The sequence below is a fragment of the Anolis carolinensis genome, chromosome 6 (assembly GCF_035594765.1).
Source record: "Anolis carolinensis isolate JA03-04 chromosome 6, rAnoCar3.1.pri, whole genome shotgun sequence".
NCBI lineage: Eukaryota > Metazoa > Chordata > Lepidosauria > Squamata > Dactyloidae > Anolis > Anolis carolinensis.
Window position 1 is genome coordinate 53,405,581 of NC_085846.1, and position 26,196 is coordinate 53,431,776.

The 26,196-nt window shown below is 39.7% G+C and overlaps 1 protein-coding gene across 9 annotated transcripts in view; it reads right to left on the minus strand.

Moving 5' to 3' along the window:
- The window catches only part of hecw1 (HECT, C2 and WW domain containing E3 ubiquitin protein ligase 1), a 215,333-nt gene that overhangs the window by 70,813 nt on the left and 118,324 nt on the right, over window positions 1–26,196 (minus strand). For all 9 annotated transcript variants that reach the window (XM_062983799.1, XM_008112885.3, XM_062983800.1 and 6 more), the window contains 2 exons: window positions 22,681–22,756; window positions 14,378–14,547 (listed from right to left, as the gene is read on the minus strand). In XM_062983799.1, the coding sequence (XP_062839869.1) occupies window positions 14,378–14,547; window positions 22,681–22,756 (246 nt within the window). The remainder of the gene's footprint in view (window positions 1–14,377; window positions 14,548–22,680; window positions 22,757–26,196) is intronic.

The following is a 26,196-nucleotide window of genomic DNA, read 5'->3' on the forward strand; positions in this document are numbered from 1 at the left end:
TTCATAAAAACCAAAAATTAAAAAAAAAAACTGCTTCTAATAAACAGCACTACAATCAACATCACTCTGAGCAATACTTTTGTCAAGGAATTAAGAAGGTCTGAAAAGTGATCAACATATTTTGATTTTTAGAAAGTAACACAGCAATGAAAAACTATTGTATTGGTCTGCTCTTAAAAATCTCCAGCTAGGATAGCCAATATCCAGACTGGCTGATGGATTCTGAGATCCATGATCAAAAAAGTTAACTTTTCCAAGCTGGAACATTCACTGTTTGTAGCTCTTGAAAAACCCTCCTGAACTTCAAAGTCTTTTGTGTAATGCAGGTAGATCTGACCTGATATCAACTGTATAGAACTACAAAACTCATGCCACATTTGATCATGTCACAAGAGATGTCAAAGGTATGTGAAGAAGGAGAAACTATGAGGGGGAAAATGAAAAGAAACTGGGCATGTCCAAAATGCTTGTAGAAGCTGCTAAATCCAGCCTGAGTGGTCTATTCATAGCTACAGTGTTTGCTAATAAAAGGAAAAGCTGACTCTTGATCTCCAATTTCATCTTGTTGTGACTGATGGAAATTGACCTTGTGTTCAGAATATGGAGAAGTAAGCATCCAAATTCAAGGTAATTAGGAGCTGCAGGAATCCATTTTTCTCTGTGCTGACTGCTCATAAAATGTGACTCAAAGCAACAATTCATTATGTTTGCCACCAAACTCTAGGGCCTTGTTGAAGTTATCAGTTTGGTATAAACTACTTCCAGCTCTGAAGCAAATTAAGTGCTTTGATTTCAGTGCTTTTCTTTCTTTTTTTCCAAAGCACAGATTGTCTTGGAGATACAAGATGACGATTCAGGCTGTGATCCAAAATGGCAACAGTTCAGAGGAGCCCCGTCACTAATGATAAAATATGGGGTTCTGTTCAGGATGTGTATCCTCAGCATTGCAGAATTAGTCCTAAATCTAGTTGCTAGTATTAATGAGAATAGACTAATTGAATTAGTGTGGTTTACACAAGTATTGACATATCATTCAGCAAGTGAATGAATGGGTGTTGGCTTTAATAGCTAGTAAAATAGGTTAAATAGGTTAAAAAAATAAGGGGAATTGCTTTGCTAAACTTTCATAAACACATTCTACTAATATTTTCCCAATATAGATAGAAAAATATGTGTCATCTACACAGATCCATTCAAAGTTTGTGTGATAATTTTATTGCTAATGAAGTAACAGCCCTGTTATCAGAACTTCAGTAACCTTTAACATTTGATTATTAAATAATAATATATTAGACCTGGTTGCATGAAGCATGTGCAAGTCATTACTTTTTCTGAGTTGAGTTTCTATTGCTTCTCTGTACTGCAGCAAGTGATGTATACTAGGAAACAGAGAGGTGGAACTTCAGTGGTCTATAGAAGGATTCCACACCTCTAACCTGATGCCCTGTCTGCTGGGATGGGTATATACAGTAGAGTCTCACTTATCCAAGCTAAACGGGCCGGCAGAAGCTTGGATAAGCGAATATCTTGGATAATAAGGAGGGATTAAGGAAAAACCTATTAAACATCAAATTAGGTTATGATTTTACAAATTAAGCACCAAAACTTCATGTTATACAACAAATTTGACAGAAAAAGTAGTTCAATATGTAGTAATGTTATGTAGTAGTTACTGTATTTACGAATTTAGCACCAAAATATCATGATATATTGAAACCATTGACTACAAAAATGGCTTGGATTAACCAGAAGCTTGGATAAGCGAGGCTTGGATAAGTGAGACTCTACTGTATATCTGAAGACAAGTGACTGGGACGCAACAGAGATCCTTGCTGCTCAAAGGTTTTCTTTTTCTTACTTTTTATTTTTTAAAAACAATCCTACCATCATAGAAACAAAGACATGGACAAAGAAACAAATTACACAAAACAAAAGGACAATATCCTCCCCATAAAATCAAACATTTTTCTTTATATGCACTGATCTACAACTACTAAGAAGTCTACTAATACAAATGAATCCACCAAACATACTAAAATCAACAAAATTAACAAATCTATTGACCTCTCACTGTCTGCTTGATTTTTTTTAGCTCTGACTAGTCTACTCCCTTTAAGATATATTGTACAATCACACTTCTACATTTAGTATTACCAGCTTATAAATCCCACTATTAGTCAATCCCAGCAACCTCATATAAAAAAATCTCCCCTCTCTCTTGAATTTAGACAAACACTTTTTCTCTGTAAGAAGAATCCATCTTAATTATTTCACAAATCTTCATTATCCATTACCATAAACTCTAGATATATGCCTTCCATTTTGTTTTCCATTCTGAAACAGTCCATACAGGAGATCCTCCACTTCTTCATTTCTCTTTCATTGTATATAGATGTTCCCATGACTACGCTTCCTCAGCACCACCATTGCTCTGTTTGGTCTCAAGCCAGACCTGTTTATAAATCTTATTAGTCTCCTTGCTGAAGTTTTTATGTACAGCTTCCAGGGGAATTTCTCCAGTCTTGCGGACTGCTGCTGGGTTTTGGATTCCAATTTCACCAAATTCTGGCTTGTTTGAATTGTCTCTCCAGTCAGTTTTACCAGAGCATTATGTATTTCTTTCAGTTTCACTGTTATTTCCTTTCTCATCATCATAAGTTTGGTCAAAATTTGGTTTAAACCAACTGGTTGCAAATCTGCAAATATTCCAGTCATTTTGTCTTAAATGTATTAATGTATCTAAACACAAGGTGGCAGAAAAATGCACTTTCTTTCTTGAGTTTTTGGTACTGTTCCATTATCCGGGCTAAGGCCACCAGGGGATGCTAGAGAGAGAAGGATGGTCCATTGGAGGGGGGGTGGTGGAGGGGGGGGGGGTTGAAGGAGGAAAACCATTTATCCTATTTTCCTGTTATTACTCCCACCCATGTCCCCATTGTGGAAACAACTCTAGTTTATTATATGGGGAGGGGGAGGGGGAATAACCAGCGAAAACGGAGAAAATGGTTTTCCTCCTTCAACTCCCCTCCTGTAAAACAAACTATCCTTCTCTCTCTAGTGACCCCTGGTGGCCTCCGCCTGGATAATAGAACAGTACCAAGTTTTTTTGTTGCTGCTAGGTTTATCCCCATAGAGAGGTGTTATAGTTTAAATATCTACAGTAGGACCCCGGTTAACCGAGGCTCTGTATTATCTGAGGCACTGCTGGGGGCGCTCCCCCTCCCCTCTCCTTCTCACAAGAGAAGGGAGCTTGCAAGAAGGAGAGGGGGAGAGAGGAGCAAGCGCCCCAGAAGCACCCTGCCTCTCTCTCTCCTTCACTCGAGCGAAGGGAGCTCGCAAGAAGGAGAGGGAAGAGCAAGCGCCCCGAGCCCTCGCCCCTTGGGAAGCAACCCACAAGTGCTGCTAGGCAGCAGCGCTTGTGGGCTCCTTCCAAGGGGCGAGGGCTCACCGAGGGACGTCTCTCCCTCTCTGGTAGGCGCCTGGGCCTTTAGAGAAGCACGGAGCATGTCGCTAAGCAGCGGCACGCCCCGCGCTTCCTTAGGCCGGGGTGCCTGCCAAAGGGAGAAGTTTCCTCCCTCTGCTAGGTGCCTGGGCCTTTAGAGAAGCGCAGAGCATGCCGCTAAGCAGTGGCACGCCCCGCGCTTCCCTAAGCCGGGGCGCTTGCCTACAGATCTGGTTACCCGACAAATCCGGGTATACGAGATTTGGTCTGCCCGTTTAAATCAGATAACCGGAACTCTACTGTACTTTCTGTTTCTTTGTCTTGGAAAAAAAAATCATTTGTTAGGGAAAATAAAAACTATGGCCTTTTGATAGGTGGGTATAGTTTTAAGTGTTATAATTGATCAAACACACACAATTTATTAACCTTTGTAAAAGACACTCCAAAAATCCATTAGCTCTCTGGGGGAGTAGACAACAGCTGTTTCCAGCTGCATTCCATTTAGTTTTATGTCTCCGAGAGCGAAGTTGAATGCCGATGGGAAGTTAATTATCCAAAATCCAGGAGTGATCACAAGGTACAATCTTGAAAAGATTTCTTTAAAAATGGCAATTAGACATTTCTTTTGCTGTGAGTTACAGCTGTCACACTGGGATAAGTGTTTTTTTTTTCCTAACTTCTAACTCCTCTTTGTTAAGAAAAAATAGTGTCTTGGCAGGACATCAGAGACAGAAATTGGGAGCCCTACTACACATGCTGTAAAACCAGGAAATAACAGGGTTAAAAGGGAGGGGGGGACAAATTTTAGCCAAAGTGCTGGAGGGATTGGGTTAAGAACTAAAAGGCAAGTTTGAAAAAGTGCGCTTATAACCCAATTTAGCTTGAAAAAAGCACACCTTTGCATGACTGTATATTTTATCTATTTATTTATTTACATCATTTCTATCCCACCTTTCTCACCCGAGGGGACTCACGGCAGCTTACAAATCTGGAAAGATTTCATGATTGTATATCTCTGCAGTCATGAAAAACACGTGCTTTCCTTCCCTCTCCCCTGTGTGGACTGCTCAGGCTGATAAAAAGGACACGCAGGTAGCTCAAGGGAAGCCCAAGTGAAAAGCAATTAAAATTCTGAAATTCTTTCTTTTACACTTTTAAATTTTAAACAGAGCTTGAATTAAAAATTGTGGGAGAAAGATCCAATGGATTTTTAAAAAAAATTCCCCCGTTTTGAACTGGATCTCATATGCGCACATGCAAATCTGCTTGTGTTTATATTAGAATATTAGCATGTGCGCATATACGGCCCAGCGCATAACTAAGGGATTCTTTAAAAAAACCTCTATCCGTCTTCTGTCTTGATCTGCTTCAAAAGTGAGAACAGTGGGGGGGGCCATATTTCGGGACAGATAGGTTTGTGTGGATTTTTGGACTCAGTTTTAAAGTGTGAATATTGGTACTGTCTAGAGGCGTCCTTGGTTTTCTGCTTTTTCTTATGCCTGGAAAAATGCCACCGCCGGTCCAAGATATTTTGGAACTGGTGAATATCCACAGGTGGTGACCTCCCTGGGGGTTTATTGGAGAGATTTTAGCGGATCGTCATATTAGCCCAGTCTGCCACTGCTCAAAGATTTTCTTTCCTGAGCTAGCTAATTTGGTCCGCATTGTAAGTGTGAAATCCCCTGGATTTCAACATTTGGGCTAAGTTGGGAGAGGTTCAGGTCCTCATGTTCTCCATGATGACCACAGAGTCTGTCCTAAGTGACATCTGGTATCACCTATGGTGAAGGATATACTGGAATATTGCAGAGATGTGAGCTATCACATGTATGCTGGACTCTTGCACTTTCTGGCTCATTACATGAGCCAGAGGCATGTTAATTAGGGGTGCATCTACACTGTAGAATGAATGCAGTTTGACACCACATTAATTGTTATACCTCAATGCTATATAATCATGCAAGTTGTATTTTATAGGTTCTTTAGCCTTCATTGCCAAAGAGTGCTGATACCTTACCAAACTACAAATCCGAGGATTCCATAGCTGGCAGTGAAAGTGGTACCAAACCACTTTCACTGCCAGTGTAGATGCGCACCTTGGAGGAGTGGTTTGTGTGTTTTAAATGCAATTTTAAGTGTATTTATTATATTTAACTGTATTTTAAGCTAAATCCACACAAGCTAAATAAACACATATTTGTGTTTTAAGTAAATACCCCCGGACCCCTGGTGGCCCAGGTATTGGTAGTATCCATGTGGGCACTTACTTACACAAAATAAGTGCTCCAGGCAAGCCGTTTACTTGATATGTCATATTGGGACAGACCTAACACCTATATTGATTACATACCATTTGGATTATTAGAACACATTCTAGGTGGGGCTTCCTCTAGAAATATACTGCTAGACCAGGGCTAGTTACAGGGAAAATACAGCTCTCATTTTGCAACAAATTCACTGGCTATCTGACCATTTCAGGGAACAGTTCAAAAGGTCTGGTTATGGCATACATGGTTTGGGTCCAACTATCTGAAAAACTGTATCTCTATATGAATCAGCCCAAGTCTTTCTTTCTATTCCATCATATTCTCAAGTATTTCTAGTAAACACATGGGAGAAAACCTTCTTTGTGGCTGCTCCTAGGATACAGAATTCCTTACCAAAGGAAGTGCAGTTGGCTCCCTCTCTGCTTTCTTCTCTTCACTTCACTTCACTTTATTTCTTAATTAGTCACTCTCCGAGCGACTTACAATTTAAAATATCATTCATCAATATAAAAATATTCAACATAAAAACATTCAACAGTGACTATTTGGCAAACTAGATCTGATCTTTGGACATTTATCTAGTTGGGATTGAGGATGTGCAATGGCTATGTTGTTTTCATATGTAATTAATTTTAAATTCATGTTTTAAAAGATATGTATCAGATTAATTGTTTAATACTGTTTTAACCTTGCAATGTGTTGTTTTAGTTATTTTGTCTTAATGTATATTGCTTTGCAGATGCGTCCAGACTACTGTAGTAGTGTGTAGACTGGACGCATCTGCAAATGAATCCTGGTGGTAGGCAGAAAAGACTTCTACATGACTGCTTACTTATAGTAGCACAATAATCCATTTATCTATATATTTAGGTTTGTTTGTTTAGGTGTTTTTGTGTCTAGAGTATTTGATCTATATTCTATCTTTCTCCCAAAGCAATATACATTGAATGACATGGCTCTGGCAGAAAATAATAGCAAGGGCTCATAGATGGAGGTAGTGATCACTTCCTCCATCTATGAGCCCTTGCTATTATTTTCTGCCAGAGCCATGTCATTCAAAAGTCCTTGCTGTCATGTTATTTCTAACTTGAATAAGAGGAATGCCAGGATTTGATAAGAGGAATGCCTACCTAATGTAGGGGCTTTTTACAGGTTAGAAGGAGCACTGCACACAGTGTTATATTTTCTGAAAATGAATAGGTAGATTTTTTAAAAAAAGAATGCATAAAAAGAATGGAGTTCATGGTGATGCTGAAAATGTAGGCATATCGAGTGCAATGAGACCCTATATTGCACCCATAGCAGTTCGTAATTCAGTGTACTTCTATTATTTTCCATTCCATTTCAATGAATAACATTTTAAATGTAGAAATGCCTTATAAATATAGAAATCCCATCTTCAAATACCTCTGCCTGACTAATATGGGGGTTAGGAAGAGAAGATATCAGAAACAAATACACTTTTTTTCAAAGGGTGTAGTAGGGATCAATACCTATGATGTGAACACTCATCCTGCTTTCATCTTTGGCAAACATATTTTCCATGTTAGTTAGAATGAAGGACCTTTCTCCAGCATCTTGTTCTTTTACTTTCATATCTCTTTCCAATATAGTAGAGTCTCACTTATCTAAGCTTCACTTACCCAAGGTTCTGTATTATCCAAGGCAGTCTGCCTTTTAGTAGTCATTGTTTTTGTAGTAAATGTTACAATGTTTTGGTGCTAAATTCGTAAATACAGTAATTACTACATAACATTACTGTGTATTGAACTGCTTTTTCTGTCCATTTCTTGTAAAACATGATGTTTTGGTGCTTAATTTGTAAAATCAGAATGTAATTTTATGTTTAATAGGCTTTTTTCTTAATCCCTCCTTATTATCCAAGATTTTTGCTTATCCAAAGTTCTGCCGGCCCGTTTATCTTGGATAAGTGAGACTCTACTGTACCTTTGACTCCTGCCAAAATTGTATCTGATGATAAAGCTGATCTGTAACATATCCTTTAAATTAAAGATGACATTACATTTCATGGCAGAATGTACAATAACAATAAATAAATGCATATATATCTGCCTAACTACTCTGCTCTTGTTTACCATATGTTAGCATACTTCTGGCGGGCGAAACATGCTATAGAGAACTAAGAGCCTGTCAGTTAACTGGCTTTTCAGTTAAGAAAAAACTGGGCCAAGTAGTCTTGTAATGGTGACCTGGTTTCCTTGTTGCCTACAGGCAGATAGCAACTTCCTGCTCAGAACTGTGGTTCCTAGAAAAAAAATTCTCAGCCATTATACAAAATGAGGTTGCTCACTAATGTAAAAGCCTTCAGTCATCTGCAAACTGTTTCTCAGCTACAAGTCTTTAAAAAACCCAGTTAAATACAATTAGGTGAGAATGGTTTGCACACTGTTTCAAGATCTGCAAAAAACCATCACTGCATCCATGCTGGTAAATTGTAGGAAGTGGGGCGAAAATATCCACAAATTCTGAGTGAAGGCTAGAAGAATGTCTAATTGAGGAATCCCTCAGAAACTTCTGAAAAATTCTGGTGTTCCTTGAAACATAATCTGCAAACCATTAGAATAGTCAACGTGTTCTTGATAATTAGTGTAGTTTTAATTTCCAGCTTTTTAGAAGGTGCTGCAATGGATGATTTTTAATTTCAGACAAAGCCTTGGAGGTAATTAAGAACAATTATTTGATCATGAACATGTAGCACCTTATGCTACAGCAGTTCTGGAAATGTTGTGAGGCATTCACACAACTGGCTAGGTTGTTCTGAGACTAGAAATTTTTGGACTACAATTCTCATGCTTGTTCAGACATCACGGACAACAGTCATTCAAAAAAGCAATTTTCAAGACTTGTCATATTTCTTTCAGTTTATAGATTGCTGTACACCACAGATCAAATCAGCAACAAAAGACTAAGTACCCTTCCAGACAGGGCCCTTATATCCCGGGATCTGATCCCAAGTTTTCTGTTTATCTCAGATTTTCTGCCAGTATGGACTCATATAATCCAGTTTAAAGGAGAAAACCTGGGATCAGATCCTGGGATATAGGGCCTGTCTGGAAGTGCTCTAAATTCACCTGGATCAGAGAACTATTGCATTTAGGTCTGCTGGTCATATCACATCCTCCAGGTGAAAGCACTTCAACCTTTGATTTCTTTTCAGATTCAATCAGGGGTAAATTGGAAATTGAAATTAGCTGAAAAGAGCTCTGTGATCCCTTTCCTAGATCAGAGACTCTTAATGCACTTCTCTTTCATTTCCAGGATGAAAATAATAGTGGAAGAGCTCTTTCATGGGCTAAATACACAGTTCCACTAAGAAATGTTATGAAGCACATGATTCACCTAGTAAGTGAGGAGATTGTGCCTGAACTGCAATTAAATTTCTGAATCAGGTATTCTCTGAATCCTGGTGTCATAGAATCATAGAATAGAGCTAGAAGAGACCACATGGGCAATCTAGTCCAGCCCCCTGCCATGCAGAAAAGGCACAATAAAAGTACCCCTAACAGATGATCATACAGCCTCTGTTTAAAAGCTTCCAAGGAAGGAGCTTCTACCACATTCCAAGGCACAGAGTTCCACTGTTGAACAGCTCGTATGGTCAGGATGTTCTTCCTAATGTTCAGGTGGAATCCCCTTTCCTGTAATTTGAATCCACTGCTCTGAGTCCTAGGGCCCTTCCACACAGCGCTATAACCCAGAATATCAAGTCGGCATAACCCAGTTTATCTGCTTTAAACTGGGATATATGACAGTGTGGACTCAGATAACCCAGTTCAAAGCAGATATTGTGGGATTTTCTGCCTTGATATTTTGGGTTATATGGCTGTTTGGAAGAGCCCCTAGTTTCCAAAGGCAGCAGAAAACAAGCCTGCTCCCTCTTCCTTATGACACACTTGCACATATTTATGCATGGCTATCATGTCTCCTCTCAATTTTCTCTTCTGCAGGCTACACATACTCAGTGTTTTCAGATGCTCCTCATCAGGCATGGTCTCCAAACCTTTAATAATTTTAATTGCCCTCCTCTGGACACTTTCCAGCTTGTCAATATTTCTTAAACTGCGGTTTCCAGAATTGGACACATTATTCCAGATGAAGTCTGACCAAAGCAGAATAGAGAGGCACCATGACTTCCCTCAATATAGACTTTATACTCTTTTTGATGCAGCCTAAAATTCCCGCTAGCTTTTTTAGCTTCTGCATCACACTGCTGGCTCATGTTCAACTTGTTGTCCACGAAGAATCCAAGATCTTTCTCACATGAATTGTTGTCGAGTCAGGTATCATCTTTGCATTTCATTTTTTTCTGCCTAGGTGTAGTATCTTAATAACAACAACAACAACAACCACAACTTTATTTATACCTCACCACCATCTCCCAGAAGGACTTGGGGCGGCTTTCAAAAGCGCATACAAGTGCCATAACACATAAAAACAGAGATACATCATTTTCAGGTCTCGCTCCCGTAGTTCTTATCCAGATGCTTTCAACCTGGTTTCCAGGACTGAAGTCTTGCAACTCTTCACATATAATGATCATCTATACCAGCCAATTATTTTGGGGCCAATCTAGAGCAAAAATGAAAAAAATGCTCCAGAATGGCTTCAGGGATGATGTGTCCCATGCCCAATCTGCAGTGGCAGTGGGTCAGCCTACACTATCCGGTCAGGCTGAAACCAATTCAAACTGACTGGACTATCACCTCACGTTCTCTGTTGCCGTAGCCGCTGCTGGATGGTTGCAGAACTCTGAGAGCTCCTCCTCCCTTCTCCCTGGCCATGCAGGCGACTGTACTGATATCAACATGGGATGAAATAGCCAGAAGCTCTCCTGGAGTTCTATAGCAGTCTGCAGTGTTGACACCAATCTAGGCCCAATCTGTTCCCTTCTCTCTCTGCTGTCTCCACATGGACTACTGACACTGATGAGCAGGGATAATATCACCAGCCCACATGGAGACAAAACACCAGTTTGCACTGAAGCAAGTCATGCTGCCCATACTTTACCTGCAGTTCAGGGCTGTCCTGATTTTCCCCCAAAACTTCCAGATCATTCCCTGAATTTTCTTAGCATGGGGTAAACAGTTTTAACCTGATTTACCCTGTGTTAAGGACTAGAAATCCATGGACCTCATGTAGACTTCAGGGCTACTATGTGTTTTTTGGCCAGTCTAAACTACTGCTTCTTAAAATCTGGGTCCCACTCCAAATGAGGCCCCCATAGCTGAATGCCATCTGTAGAGTCAGGTGTAGTTTAAAAAACAGAAGAAATAAAAAATAATTAGATTCATAATTCTCACAAGTACATACACGATATCACATCAAGTCAGACCATCTCACCACCAACTCCTTGGTAGTTGAAAAAGCCATCACTGGACCCCACTCAATTGGAGAACTATCGGCCTATTTCCAATCTTCCCTTTCTGGGCAAGGTCATGGAACGTGTGGTGGCTGTGCAACTCCAGGCATTCTTGGTTGACACTGATTTTCTAGATCCGGCACAGTCTGGTTTCAGGCCAGGGCATGGTACCAAGACAGCCTTGGTTGCCTTAGTCGATGATCTACGCCGCGAGCTGGACAGGGGGAGTGTGTCCCTGCTGGTTCTGCTGGACCTCTCAGTGGCCTTCCATACCGTCGATCACGGTATCCTTCTGGGGCGCCTTGCTGGGATGGGGCTCGGAGGTACTGTTCTGCAGTGGCTCCGGTCCTTCCTGGAGGGTCGATCCCAGATGGTGTCATTGGGGGACACCTGCTCGGCCCCACAACCATTGACTTGGGAGAGATCATCCGGAGTTTCGGGGTGAGGTGTCATCTGTACGCAGATGATGTCCAGCTCTGTCACTCCTTTCCACCTGTCACTAAGGAGGCTGTTCAGGTCCTGAACCGGTGTCTGGCCGCTGTGTCGGACTGGATGAGGGCTAACAAATTGAAATTGAATCCAGACAAGACAGAGGTCCTCCTGGTCAGTCGTAAGGCTGAACAGGGTATAGGGTTACAGCCTGTGTTGGACGGGGTCGCACTCCCCCTGAAGACACAGGTTTGCAGTCTGGGGGTTCTCCTGGACTCATCGCTGAGCCTGGAACCCCAGGTCTCGGCGGTGGCCAGGAGAGTCTTCGCACAACTGAGACTTGTGCGCCAGCTGCGCCCGTACCTTGGGAAGTCTGACTTGGCCACGGTGGTCCACGCTCTGGTCACATCCCGGCTGGATTACTGCAACGCGCTCTACGTGGGGCTGCCTTTGAAGACGGCCCGGAAGCTCCAATCAGTACAACGGGCGGCAGCCAGATTGTTAACTGGGGCGGCTTACAGGGAGCATACTACTCCCTTGTTAAGCCAGCTCCACTGGTTGCCGATATGCTACCGAGCCCAATTCAAAGTGCTGGTCTTGGCCTACAAAGCCCTAAACGGTTCTGGTCCAATTTACCTGTCCGAACGTATCTTCCCCTATGAGCCCACAAGAACCTTAAGATCTTCTGGAGAGGCCCTGCTCTCGGTCCCACCCGCCTCACAGGCACGGCGGGTGGGGACGAGAGACAGGGCCTTCTCGGTGGTGGCTCCCCGGCTGTGGAACTCCCTCCCCAGTGACATTCGGCAGGCCCCATCCCTTTTGGGGTTCAGAAAAAAACTGAAGACCTGGCTATGTACGCAGGCATTTGAAGAATAAGCATGTGTTGGCTTCGACTCGGTCTGAATTACGGCTCTTCTATAACGTCTGGTGGATGAATGGCATAAGCACTTTGCATTGTTTTAAACTTTGTATATTGTATTTTATGACTATTTTTATGACTATTTTATGATTGTTTTAACTGTTTTAATCATTTTAGTTTATTTTATATCAGTGTAACGGCATTAATTGCCACTTGTAAGCCGCCCTGAGTCCCCTCGGGTGAGAAGGGCGGGGTATAAATTATTGAAATTAATAAATAATAAATAATAGTGGCTCTCCAAGACACAGATTTTTCACAGTTCTGTCACACTATATTTTTTTAAAAGCAAAATGCCAATATTCAAAATTTGAACCCAGCCATCTTCTACATGTGAAGCATGTTCAGGGTATAAAATACTGTAGATTAATGTCCAGCAAATTCAACTAAAGCATTGCAGATTTCAATAACATCTATTTTCACAGTACTGCTCCAAATCACACAACATCCTTGAGGTGTTATTGACAACTTCATCCATCAGAACCACACGATTCAATCCAAATTCCAATGATAACCCTAAGTATCAAAATCTTGCAGTTCCCAAGAATTAAAACAAAGGCATCAGAGAGACTCTCGGCCATGTTTTGATCAAGGCTTTTTGAAAGTCCTTCCATTACTCAATTTCTGATTAGTGTCTACATGTATTTCCTTGTTATTCTTCTCCTTTACTCAGTAAAAGACTTCTGGCATCTAACAACAGCATACATCCACCCTCTAATTACATTCTTGTAATGCCAAGCCATGTCTTTATTTAATAATTGCCAACTCTCCAAATAACAGTTTTGTAGTATAATGTGTATCAAAAGAGTAATTTAGCATCTGCTTTAATTGCAAATTAAACTGTAGCAGTTGAAATTTAAGGAATGTTATGTGCTATTGCCCATCCTTCACGGTAACATAGATTAGCCCTTGATTAAATAGGAGCTACTGAATAACATAGAAGTTATTCACATGCTGCATAATAATAATAATAATAATAATAATAATAATAATAATACAACAACAACTTTATTCTTGTATCCCATCCCACCTCCCCGAAGGGACTTAGGGCGGCTCACATGAGGACCAAGCACAGTAATACACAATAAAATACATCAACATAGGTAAATTTAACTTATAACATGTAAAAGCAAAAACATCCAATAAAATCAAATAAAAGCAACTCAACAAAGTGCAGTGTTATAGAGGTCGAGCAAGGCCTCAACACGATCGTCTGCTTGCATGTCAGATAAATCCCCAAGAGACATCAGAAATCCATCAGGATCCATAAGTCTTAATTGGTACTCTACCCCTGAGGAGGTTTATGGTCATGGTTAGTCTAAAACGGATCAGGTAATGATCGATCCATGACAATGGAAGAATTTTTTGCTCTTCCACTCTGATATTTACCCTGTCCGCAATGAAAACTAGGGGACTGCTCCTTGAGCACTAAGGTAAAGATTACACAAGAGTGTTTCAATCATTTACATGTTCTTAATCATACACACCTCTTGTCAGTTATTTAGAATCAAGGAACTAGATCTTTGGGTATAGCTTTTACACATTATGTCTTCTGCTACATTGAATAGCAGGTAGAAATTTATTTCTGATTTCCAGCATATTTGAATTAGACGGAATTTTGAAATGCCCCTTATAAAATGCTATGAAAATCATTCTTGAAAGTGCTCTGAACAAACTAGCACTTTGTTCTCATCAGGAGGTTATCTGCCTTTAGCTGGAAGACTGTCAGCTTTTTGTGACTTATAAAAAACTTTTGTGTGCATTAGCAGCAAGGAAAAACATTGCAAAGGATTGGAATGGGATGTAGGGGAATAAGTAATATAATAAATAACATCCTTTTTAAAAGTCTAAATTGGATGTCTACTGAAGGCAGGATTAGAGACTTTATATCCCTAAAAATTTCTGTGCATCTGCTTGTGCATTTATTATTTTTAAAAGCTTACCTCTCTTTGCCAGATGGGGTTGACAGTGTTACAAATGATCTTGGATCTCTTCTCTTGTCCATGATGTGGAAGAGCTGGGAAGATGCTGTGCTTTCCAGGTTGGATTGAAATCTTTAGGTAAGGATCAGGATTGAAAAACATGCCCTTCTTAAGACCAAAAGCCTGGAAATCTGTGGAAGATTGAACATTCCTATTAGTAATCACGTTAGAATCATTAAAACATGTTCTTGCAATTGTAGTGCTATCTAACTGCCTGTTAGCAGTTTAAACATGGCTTTGGCCATCCTAGTTAGGAAGACAGTTTTGTTTGCTTTGGAGAATAGATTTAAGCCAAATTAGGCCCTATGCTAGTTAAGTTATGAGGCCCCTTACTTGGGCCCTGAGGGCATTCGGCTTGATAGGCACACTCCCATAGACTTTATCATTATGTCTGGAATCACTCAAAAGCAGAACGCCTTCAAATTTAGAATTGCACCACATAAGCAAAATCCATCATAAAAACATTTTTTGGGCAAGAAGATGCCCCCCCCCCCCCCCCCCCCGGCCAACGGGGCCCTGTGCTTAAGCACACCTAAGCACAATGGTAAATTGGGCTCTGATAAGAGGAATGCATCCTTGACGGTTCTACTGGATCTCTCAGTGACTTCCAATACCATGAACCATGGTATGCTTCTGGGCCAATGTTCCAAGTGTGGCACTTCCAGCATGGCATGGGAACTATCTTATATGGTTCTGGTCCTTTATAGCAAGGTGAGCTCAAAAGATGATACTGGGAGATTCCTGTTGAGTACCTTTGTCACTAACTTGAAAGTTTCCTCAAAGTTTAATCTGAGGGTACTAAACTGTTGGGGAGATGTCTGGTAAGATTTATTCAGAGGGGCTCTGCCTTTCTCCAAGGTCACTCAGTGTGAATTTGAAACTCGGCCTGCCAGATTCACTATGTTGGTTCATGATTATGACCTAATCAAGGCTCTATATGGCTTGGCGATGGCATTTTATTTTTAAAAGTGTCATATATTGGACGGCTAAGAGTAAGTAAGAAAGAAAGCTGCTAAAATCTTGAATATATGACAACAAAAGGTCTAACATGAAGGGAGGGAAGAAGGTTGGCTAGAGACTGCAAAGATGATTGAAAATTCCCAGCTATAATCCAGATATTGTAAAGCCATAATACGGAAGATAAGAGAGATATGTACAACTTGAGAGAGCAACTTTGCAGGTTGAAATATAAAAAAGATTAATAGTCGCTTGAAAAAAATTAGAAGACTCTCCTAGAGTCTGGCAACTTGGATGAAAAGGATGGTTGGCCTTATTAAAAAAAACATGAGAGACACCCTCTCTCCTTCTTCATTTCCTAAGGTTTTGGGGAGGTACAGCTAGAAAGCTCTGCTCCCATTGCTTTCATGTGCTCTGCAAATTTTTCCCAGTCATCTAGCAGTGGTTCTCAACCTGTGGATCCCCAGGTGTTTTGCCTATTTCTCCTAGAAATCCCAGCCAGTTTACCAGCTGATAGGATTTCTGGAAGTTGAAGGCTAAAACATCTGGGGACCCACAGGTTGAGAACCATCGACAATGAACAACCAGAAAAGCTCCAGCTGATCCTTTGTTATGACACTCAAGAAAGAAGCCTGCAAGCTTCTTCTCATCTTGTATCCCACTGTCAGGTGGCAATATTAAAAAAAAAAAAAAGCTAAATGGGCCTATTCTTCTCAAAGGTACCTTTTTGCCATTAAAAGGTATTCACTTAACTTTTTAACTGTGGCTACTGAATTCTGGTAAAGTTTTTGTTAACAACACAAATGCAAAGCAGTTCAGTACATTTTGGCTTCTCTAGACTTTCTGTAGTAAAATGAGAGAGAAGTTAACATTCTTTGTGTATATTTTTAAACTCAAACCTATTGATGAACGATATACCATACATCATCTCTGATTGCTCATAAGTTATAGTCTTTCCTAAAACAAGTGGTGAATATCAATCAGTTTGAAAATGTCAGGCCATTTTTCAGAAACAGATCACTTGAGCACAAAGAAACCAGGCAAAGCAAGCATATTTTTCTGTACCTTTTTCAGTTATTATTTTAAAAGAAACCTAGTATGAAATCTGCAACAAAATGATAGAATAAGCCATTCTTGGAAGTAAATTTATTAATAGCAGAAGAGTTTGGAAAAATGATTTGGAGGCAATTATATTTGTTTGGGAGATAATAAAGAGCAATTGACTAATTCTGTATAATGTTCACCACTAAGACAATGTAAACCATAGGGATGGAAAACTACAAACCTTAGAACAGTGGTTCTCAACCTATGGTTCCCCAGATGTTTTGGCCTTCAATTCCCAGAAATCCTAAGAGCTGGTAAAGTGGCTGGGATTTCTGGGAGTTGTAGGTCAAAACACCTGGGGACCCACAGGTTGAGAACCACTGCCTTAGAAGAAAGCTGGTGAGCTATAATACACACAATACTTGTGTACAATAATTATGTAGTTTTACAAGTTCTTTAGCCTTCTATGTGAAAGAGTGATGGCACCTGACCCAACTACAATCCCAGGATTAAAGTGTTGTCAAACTGCACTCTTAGAAAACTTTATTAGGTTATAGTCTTTGACAAATAATTATTTCTCTAAAATTCTATATCTCAGAAGACAAAATGAGCTCAGGATATACAATGCAATGTGTTCTGAACATTTTGGGTAATACAAGCTCTCAGAACAAAAGTAAAGACCTCTCTAGGAATAAGCGAGCAGTCAACAGGAATGCAGAGCTTACAAGTTACTTGTAAGATCACTGAGCTATTATGGGATGTTCTTGATCCCAAAGCATCATCCTTCCACTTTGTAAGTGTGGATGGCTTCAGTATGTCAATATACTAATTTGTCTTAAAAGTTATTTTTCAAGCTCAAAGAGATCTTGAGAGGGAAGCAGAATGAAGATTATAGAAAGGGAAAACTCAACAAAATGATACTTGCTGGGGATAGAGATTACTGGCATGACTACATGTGACAGCTTGACATTTGTGAAGAATATGTACAATGCTCTGCAAACAAAAACAACTGGATTTACATTGACTTGGATGCGGCAGTTAATACAAGTCTAGTGCATATGAATATTGGCTCCTGCTTGTCCTGCAATATTGGATATATTTCAATTTCTGCATTTGGAAGATGCAGACAGGATTTTTGGAGAGGGGAAAGCTGTCACTTGTACACTGGACCCATGCCCATTCTGGCCCATAAAAGCAGTTGGAGAAGACTAACTAAGGAGAGCAATGAATGCATTATTACAGCAAGGCAGGTTTCCAATTTGCCTAAAAGAGATGGTGGTGATGGTGTTATTGAATAAATCCTCCAGGGACCACACATACTGGATAATTACCAGCCCTTCCTTAATATAGCTGTCTTGGCCAAAGGTTTAAAGTGTATGGTGATCTCACAGCTCCAAGAGTTCCTGGATGAAAGAGATGATCCAGATTCATTTTAACTGGTTTTAGGCCTAACTATTTATTTATTTATTTATTTATTATTTAATTTATATACTGCTCTTCTCCCCAGGGGGACCCAGAGCGGTCTTACACAATGGCAGAATAAATGCCACATATAATGCAATATGTAGAAGAAGAAAAAAACCAAACATAAAACCCAAATGAAACCCAAATCAAATTAAAACAATTAAAACCATATTATTGCACCCCAAAGGTACGAGAGCACTCTGAAAACCACACTGAGGCCAGATGTTCAAGCAAAGCAGTTTATTGAGGGATATATATATATATATATATATATGCAAGCAAACAGCGGAAATAGTCAATAGAGCAAGTAGTCCATAATATAATGTCTACAATAGTTCAAAAGGTAGTTCTTCAAAGTCTTTCAACATTGTAATCCACAAACAGAACTCAAAGAGTTCCAGCAAAGAGTCCAAGTCAGTAAGCATCCAGGAATTGCAGGAACCATGGACAAGACACAGCAAAATGACAACTGTAATCCACCTGGAGGGTATTCCTTGAAAAGCAGGAAAACCAGAGTAATAAGGCGAGGCATACTCGAGAGTCACAAGGCACAAACTTCAACAGAGTATCCTGGAAACGGCACGGGAACAAGGCAAGGATCAAGAGACAGGAACAGAGATGCTTCTCCCAAGAATGGCAATGTTGACACCGCAACGAAAACAAGGAGCGAGGTCCCTTTAAGGAAACCTCAAGGCTACCGCTCAATGAGATCCAGAACAATCATAGCTTCACATAGGAAAGTTTATTAATTACAGTGCTTGAGAGCCAAACGTTTACTTCTTCTCAGCACTTCTCTTTGACTGCTATCCTGTGAGATAGATTGTCTCAGATCAAAAGACACATCCTCCCCTACAACAACTCCATCTGGTGAATCCAGCTTTGAGTTAACATCGGAATGTTCCCCAATTAGCTGTTCCTCTGGAAGCATAACTTCAGGCACCTGCAAAGTCATTGGGCTCTGATCTAAACCCCGGAGAGGCTCAAAATCCAAATCAGTCTCTGGATCCCACTCCATCTCCTGTGGAGGGCCAGATCCTGACAGCTGAGCTATAACACATATGACTATTACAATAAGGGAGGTTTCGAGCCAAAGTCAGAGCCAGTCTGTGTTCTAATATTAATTCACAGAATTCATCAGGTCATATCAACTCATATCTTAGGATGGGCCAAAAGCTTGGTCCCACAGCCAGGTCTTCATGTGCTTCCTGAAAGACATGAGTGAGGGGGCTTCCCTAATCTCCCTTGGTAAGGAGTTCCACAGCCGTGGAGCCACCACCGAAAAAGCCCTGTCTCTCGTCCCTGCCAACCACACCTGTGACGGCGGCGGGATTGACAGCAGGGCCTCACTCGAAGATCTGCGGGACGGCCCGTACGGGGAGATACGTTCTGAGAGGTAAGTTGGACCAGAGCTGTTTAAGGATTTGTAGGCCAAAGACAGCACTTTGAATTGTGCCCGGAAGCTAATAGGCAGCCTGTGGAGCTGCTTCAACAGAGGAGTTGTATGCTCCCTGAGTGGTGCTCCAGTTAGTAATCTGGCTGCGGAACATCAGACTAGTTCCAGCTTCCAAACAGTCTTCAAAGGCAACCCCACGTAGAGTGCGTTGCAGTAGTCCAAATGAGATGTAACAAGAGCATGAACCACCATGGCCAAGTCAGGCTTCCCAAGGTACGGGTGCAGTTGGCGCACAAGTTTGAGTTGTGCGAAGGCCCCCCTGGCCACCACCGAAACTAGGTAACTAGATGAGGGATATTTCTGTGACTTTTAATACCGTTGGTCATGATATCCTTCTGGGTGACTTCTCTGCAGTGGGACTTGTCGGCAAGGCACTGTTTTATAGTAGTTCCAGTCCTCCAGTAGTGAGTTCAGAAATGTGATATTGAGGGATTCCTATCTCTGGCTGGCTGTTAGTCTCATGCCTTGATTCCCAGAAATTTGACAAAAAATGTAGCAGGAACAACTCAAAGTTGCAAGATCTCAGCTTTTGGTAACAGAATGGGGGAATGTTACTAAGGAAAGTCAAAGGAGCTTTGCAGAGAACACATTTACCACCATGAGGAAAAGAGAGCAATGAGTGAACCCTGGTGATGGTGATGATGATGAAAAAACATCTGGTTATAAACAAGAGGGAAGAAAATATGAATTATTCATACACTGCTAACATGGGTAAATATTTTAATTGTCCTCAAAAAGGATGAAAGAAATCAGAATTCTACATAATTAAGATTCTGGTGTACAATTCTGTTAAAGATAGGACTGCTGTGGAACAAATGTTGAAACTTCAGCAAGGCTCTATGTTCAAGTCCCCACTCTGACATGAAGTTCACTAAATGAAGTCATTTTTGTGTAGGCAGAGGTTGAAAATATTACTTTTTTGAAAGACTAATGCCACCAAACCCTTGTGTTGCCAGTCAGTGGAGCTCAACAAAAGAATAGATAGGAGGTAGTTGAAGAGGTAGCATTGAAAACGAAAGGGAAAAAAATAAGGAAATAATGGGGTGGGGTAACAGTTTGCTTTCTTAGACTTAAGCCACCATGGCCCAACTTTTTTCAATTCTCCTTTATTGGTTCTAGTTTGGTTTCTATTGTATATAATTGCACAATGTTCAATATTCTATAAATAGAGTGTTTTGTGTAATCTATTTTTGTCAGAGGAGGATTTCCTCTCTGACTGCATGTAACATATTTTGGAGGGAAGCTTCTTATATGGTTTGCTGTTCAAAATTAAGCTCCATATAGAATATATACAGTTGTTTTATGCAGACTTATGCAGTACTACATTATAAATTAACAGCTGTAATTTAGTAAACAGGGACACTAAGCAGCTGCATTAGCTTTCCCTAGTTTCCTTCACCATGGTTGTGGAGCAACTGGTGGAAAGGATTTGAGATAGTAATGACATCTCAGGTGTTACGTTATAAGAAATGTCCCATAAAATTAATCTATCTGCAGATAATGTAGGCCTTTTTTGAAGAACTGAAACCAGAGGCAGCAGCAAGAATGTATGAGCTGGAGGTTTTTGAATCTCTATCTAGCAGGACTGCAAATTGTAAGCTCTCCGTATAGAATTGAATGAATCTGTAAAGCAATTCATTCACAGGCCTAAGAACAGATACTAAAAACTCCAAATATTTGGGAAGATATATTCCTAAAAAGATAAATCTTCTGAGAAATCTCAAAGATTTGCCAAAAATTGGTTAAGTGGTCAAAACTTATATGATTGTGCAGAACTGCCACTGCTCACATGATGTCGGTTCATAAATTTTATGTTCTTTTTTCAAACTATACTCCTTTATTATCACTTACACACTTTACAAGATGCTTTTATCTTTTCTTTTTGTATTAATGCCAGGAAACCAAGAATAGCCATGGACCTTATGTACAGAAATTCCTCTGGAATACCTAGGACTGATTGCATCTTGCATTCAGCTGCATCAGCTTGGACTTTTCCTATATAGCAAAAATAGCAAGCTTTGTGTAACTTTAGATGCACAACATGAATCATTTTTTATTTTATAATTTTCCCACAATGAGTATATAAACTAAATCTGATTAACTCCTTTTTAGGATCTGCTATATAAGAATTGCTTAAATGGTGAACACATTTTGCACATTCTTGTCTTTTGGTGCTATATAACAGAACTTGCTTTTTATCACCAGGATTAAAAAAAATCAAAATATATCTTCAGCAGATCTATTGTCAAGTAAGATGTCAAATTGTTTTTCACTTAGTGGAAAATGACTGGACAGACAGCAACATAAAGCACTAAAGCATGAATCCATTGATGAAATGAGCAAAATATGTGTTCTATCATTAATTTTTGCAGATCACACTTCTGGGTGAAAAAATAGGGAGGTAGAGACACACAAAACAGTTTTGAACTGAACATGATGGCATTGTGTGGGCATTGTATAAAATTATATTGTATAAAATTACTCTGAGACTATGGGTATATGGGCATATGAAGCATAAATGAATGTTTTGTTCAAACCTGGGTCCCACTTCCAAAATGTCTCACTATGAATGTATAGGCAGTTTCCCAGTTACAAACATTTGACTTACATACTACTCTTACTTATTAATGGGTCTCTCCACTCCTTTCTTGCCAAACAATTTCTGCATCTCTCCCCTCCTTTAATTTCATTTCCTTTTCTTTCCTTACTTTTCCTTTCCTTTCCCTTTATGTCTGTATCTCTCCCTTTCTTTCCTTCATGTCTCTTCCCTTCTTTTCCTTCATGTATTCCCCCCCCCCCCCCCCCCCACACACACACAATCTGTATCTCTTTTCCCATTCTTTTCCTTTCTGACACCTCTTTAATTGCCAAGGCTCAATGTTATGCAATCCTAGGATATATAATTTGGTGAGGCAGCAGCATTCTTTGGCAGAGAAGGCTCAAGACTTTGTAAAACTATAGCCCCCAGGATTCCACAGAATCAAGCCAAGGCAGCTGAAGTGGTGTCAAGCTGGATTCAGTCTACAGCATAGATACAGCTCAAGGAAGCTGAGACAGGATAAACAAGAGAGGTTTATTGAGGAAAGGGTTTCCTATTTCTCTGTTTTTTCTCTTTCCATTACTGGAAGATGTGGTGTTGTAACACTTTTGTTTTAAAAGGAGGAATTCTAAGCACGAAGCAACTGTAATGCACACTTTTTGCCAGCCAGCAGCATATGCTGGACCTGTTCCAACTTACATATACTGTACATTCAGTTTAAGAACAAACCTACAGAAACTTCTCTTGTTCGTAAGCTTGCATAAGGGCTACTTAATCTGTATTTCACAGTGTTGCAGTAAAACATACCTGACAATGAGAAACTAATCAGTCTTCTGCTTCCCTGTCCCTGGACCGAATCTTCATTGGTGATACTTTTAAAAATCTGTCAATAAAAAGAAAAATAGCAGGAGAAATATCATCAGTTGTGTTTGCTTGTTCATAGAACAATACTGACTAATAACTGTTATTTCTATACCCACAACCATTTAGACATCAATGGCAGGCATTCATTAGACAGCTATTGATCAGAATCCTTTTCTGACAACTCAATACTCTTACAGTAGAGAGAAAGAGACCACAGGAGAGCTGCTTCTCAGACAGTCAGAAAGGAAAGAATTACTATAATATCAATGTGTTTTCTCGGTGGCAGTAAAAAGATCATTTTCTTAGGTTTGCTGTTTATTTGTTATAATTTATTTGTTATATGTTGCACTTCATTTAATTTGGAAACAACTGTTTCAACTATAAAATGAAACTGTATCACCTGGATTTCTAAGCTACAATCCCCAGATCAGTATCTTTTGTTAGAAAAAGGGAAGGGGACCTACAGGTTTGACACAGAATTTGAGGAAATTACATTCTAAGATTTCAATCCTCAGACTGCTTTGGACATCTTACTGGTATTTAGCTTAGGGATTCTGAGAGTGGCTGTGCATCCAAAAATAACTGAACCAAGCTCTGATTCAGCAATGAAATGTGGGTGACTGGATCCATTCTCCCAATCTTCACTTTTAAGTTTCATGCACCCTGAAAACCAAGTGTGACTACTAGATCACAAAGGGTCAGATATGTACAGTCCACGATTCCCTAGACAAAAGTAATTACCTGAATTTTGCTGAACCTTTTGTCCTCAAATCTGATTATGCCACCTGAAGTGTGAGGCGGCCTTCTTCCATTCAGCTATCACTCAAGCAAAAGAGGGAAAGTATGACCTCTAGCCAGATGCCTTTCCATTCACCAGCAACAGTATCAGCAAAAAGAATCTCCAGCTTGCCAACCTGGTCTCACAGCAGGGTGAGTTCAGGACAATATGCCAAATTTTACTGGGAATTGCTTTGCTTGACTAATTTTGCTGCAGCTTTAGTAAAGCTGCTTGTATGATCAAATTTCCCTACTCTAAAACATCAAATAAAGCACAGTCATGCCCCCAAAACATAGCATTTTTTTTTTAAAAAAAAAACTTGGCCAGATGGTTTTTCTGAAAGTTTATAGGTGCTTAACAACTTAAGAAACTTAGCAACTTGTCTTTGTCCAATTTTGCTCCTCAAATGTAGCATTTTTGCCTCATCTCCACCTTAAATTGCCATCATCTTGACTTTGGCTCTAATGCAACCTAACTACGAGGGTGGGTCAAAAGGTTTTACCTCCCTGTGGCAATGAATGAATATATAACAACAGAAGTTGCTATAGATCATATCCTGAATTATCCTCTACACCAAACTACCGTTCGACATAATCACCATCAATTTGTACACATTTGCGCCATCATTTAACCCAGGCACCAAAACCATCTTGGAAAAATTCAGGGTTTTGCTTCGTTACCCATGATTTTAAAGCTTGGGAAAACCCAAGTGCTTTAATGCGGGAGGCGAGCAGAATTCTGGGAAATATAGTTTAGAGTGGGGCCTTTTAAATTCTCTGCCATAGGTGCCCTTTCCTTCCTAAATTACATTTCCCAGAATTCTGCTTACTGTCTTGTGCCGCCACCTCCTCTTCCTCCCTGAAAGTTTTGGTTCATTCTATAAAGGGATTTTGAGATAAAAAGGGGATTGTTGGGAGTTGAATCAATCCTGTGAGGTAGGCAAAGTTGAGAGGCAGTAACTCTGAAGTTTATTTAGTAATGTTTCCTATTATTATTATTGTTATTATAATTGTTATTATAATTTCAAAATCTGGATGGGCATCTGTTGGTTTGACTGTGCTTTTCCTGCCTGGCAGAAGGGGGTTGGACTGGATGGACAGTGAAATAGTACTGTTAAGTTTATGTTTTTTAAAATTCCCTAAAATCAGTGGATGTGTAAATCTTTATTAAACTTGGGAGGAATGATGTCCTGGTTATGTTGCATAATTGAAAATAGAAATTCAAGAAGATAGCTCTTTTAGATTTTTTTAAAAAAATGTTGTTCATAAAAACTCTTTAAAATTCCCAAAAATCTGTGGATGTGTGAAATGTTCTGAAACTTGGGGGTGGGGATGAGGTTACAATGGTAAATATGTTTTACTATTGTAGTAAGTTTCATTCCAATAACTCTAAAAATGAGGGAGAAAGGAGCACCAGAAGCTCCCCCCTTGAACAATTACATAATGAAAAAATAACAAAAATTGTTACAGTTATGATATGGACTCCTTACTATACCTTAGAAACATTTTAAAAATGATTTGGCCCACCCCCTTAATTTAGTAATGAGTACTGAAACATTTTTATTGATCTTACAGACCTAATAATAAAAATATTATTTCAAAGCAAGTACTATCCAGAACAACTTTTTTAATGAACACTCTAGGCAAACAGACATTTCGTGGGTACCTATATACTGAAGATTTGCAATCTCTATTTTTATGGAATGGGGTTGGCCTCTTAGTTATACTTTGCAATATTTTCTATTTTTGTATTAATATTTGTACTGTGTTTTATACATACACACATATGTGTACACAAGCAGATACATAAAGACACTTCATTCTGTTACTGAATTCTGGGACTGGCAACCCTACAAAGAATTTAACCACATGTGGAAGGTCAATGGAGTGCTACACAAAGGCCTGAAACATTCAGCTATTATTTTGCATTAAACTGAGCAATATTGCATGAATGCGCCAGACTTCCCTATGGTGTTGGTGCTGTATATAAGGGGGAGATTCTACAGTATCAGCATTGCTCCATAAGTACTAATTTTGCAAAAGCAACAAACACATGGTGGGGGGGGGATATACCTGAGCTATCCCGCTTTGTCTTCCTGTCAAATCTGGAAGCAAACTAAGAAAATATTAATGTATTTTCTGGAGTTTTAAGTATATATTGTGCCCCCATTTTGAATTCAGACATGATGTCCTTCTGCTACTCCAAAATTTGGGAACAACTATTTTAGACCTTTAAACATAAACCCGTCTTACAGAGTTGAAATCTTTTTTCTGGGTACTACCAACATCTTCTAAATGGTCAGTTAAATGTGTTAGTACCATCAATTGCATCAAGATGAATTTGTACAATTTGATCACTAGAAAGAAGGCAGAGTCCAAAGCAAGACAAAAATATTATGTGCTGGAAAAAAAGCAGGTGAATCAAAAATGCAATATATTCAAATACTGTGGGATTTTCCCCTTTACCAATGAATCATTAGTGACATGCATGATAATGTAATTCTCATACGTATTACTAAATAAAGCATGCCCTACCATTTAACTAAGTGGTTTCACAGTAAATCAATTTAAAAGGCAGAATTGCATCAGGTACTCAAGAATGCAAGAAACTTATGTGGCAATGCTAGTTACTATAGCAGGTATGGGCAAACTTTTTAACTTGGGGACTGTATGGCGGGCCGG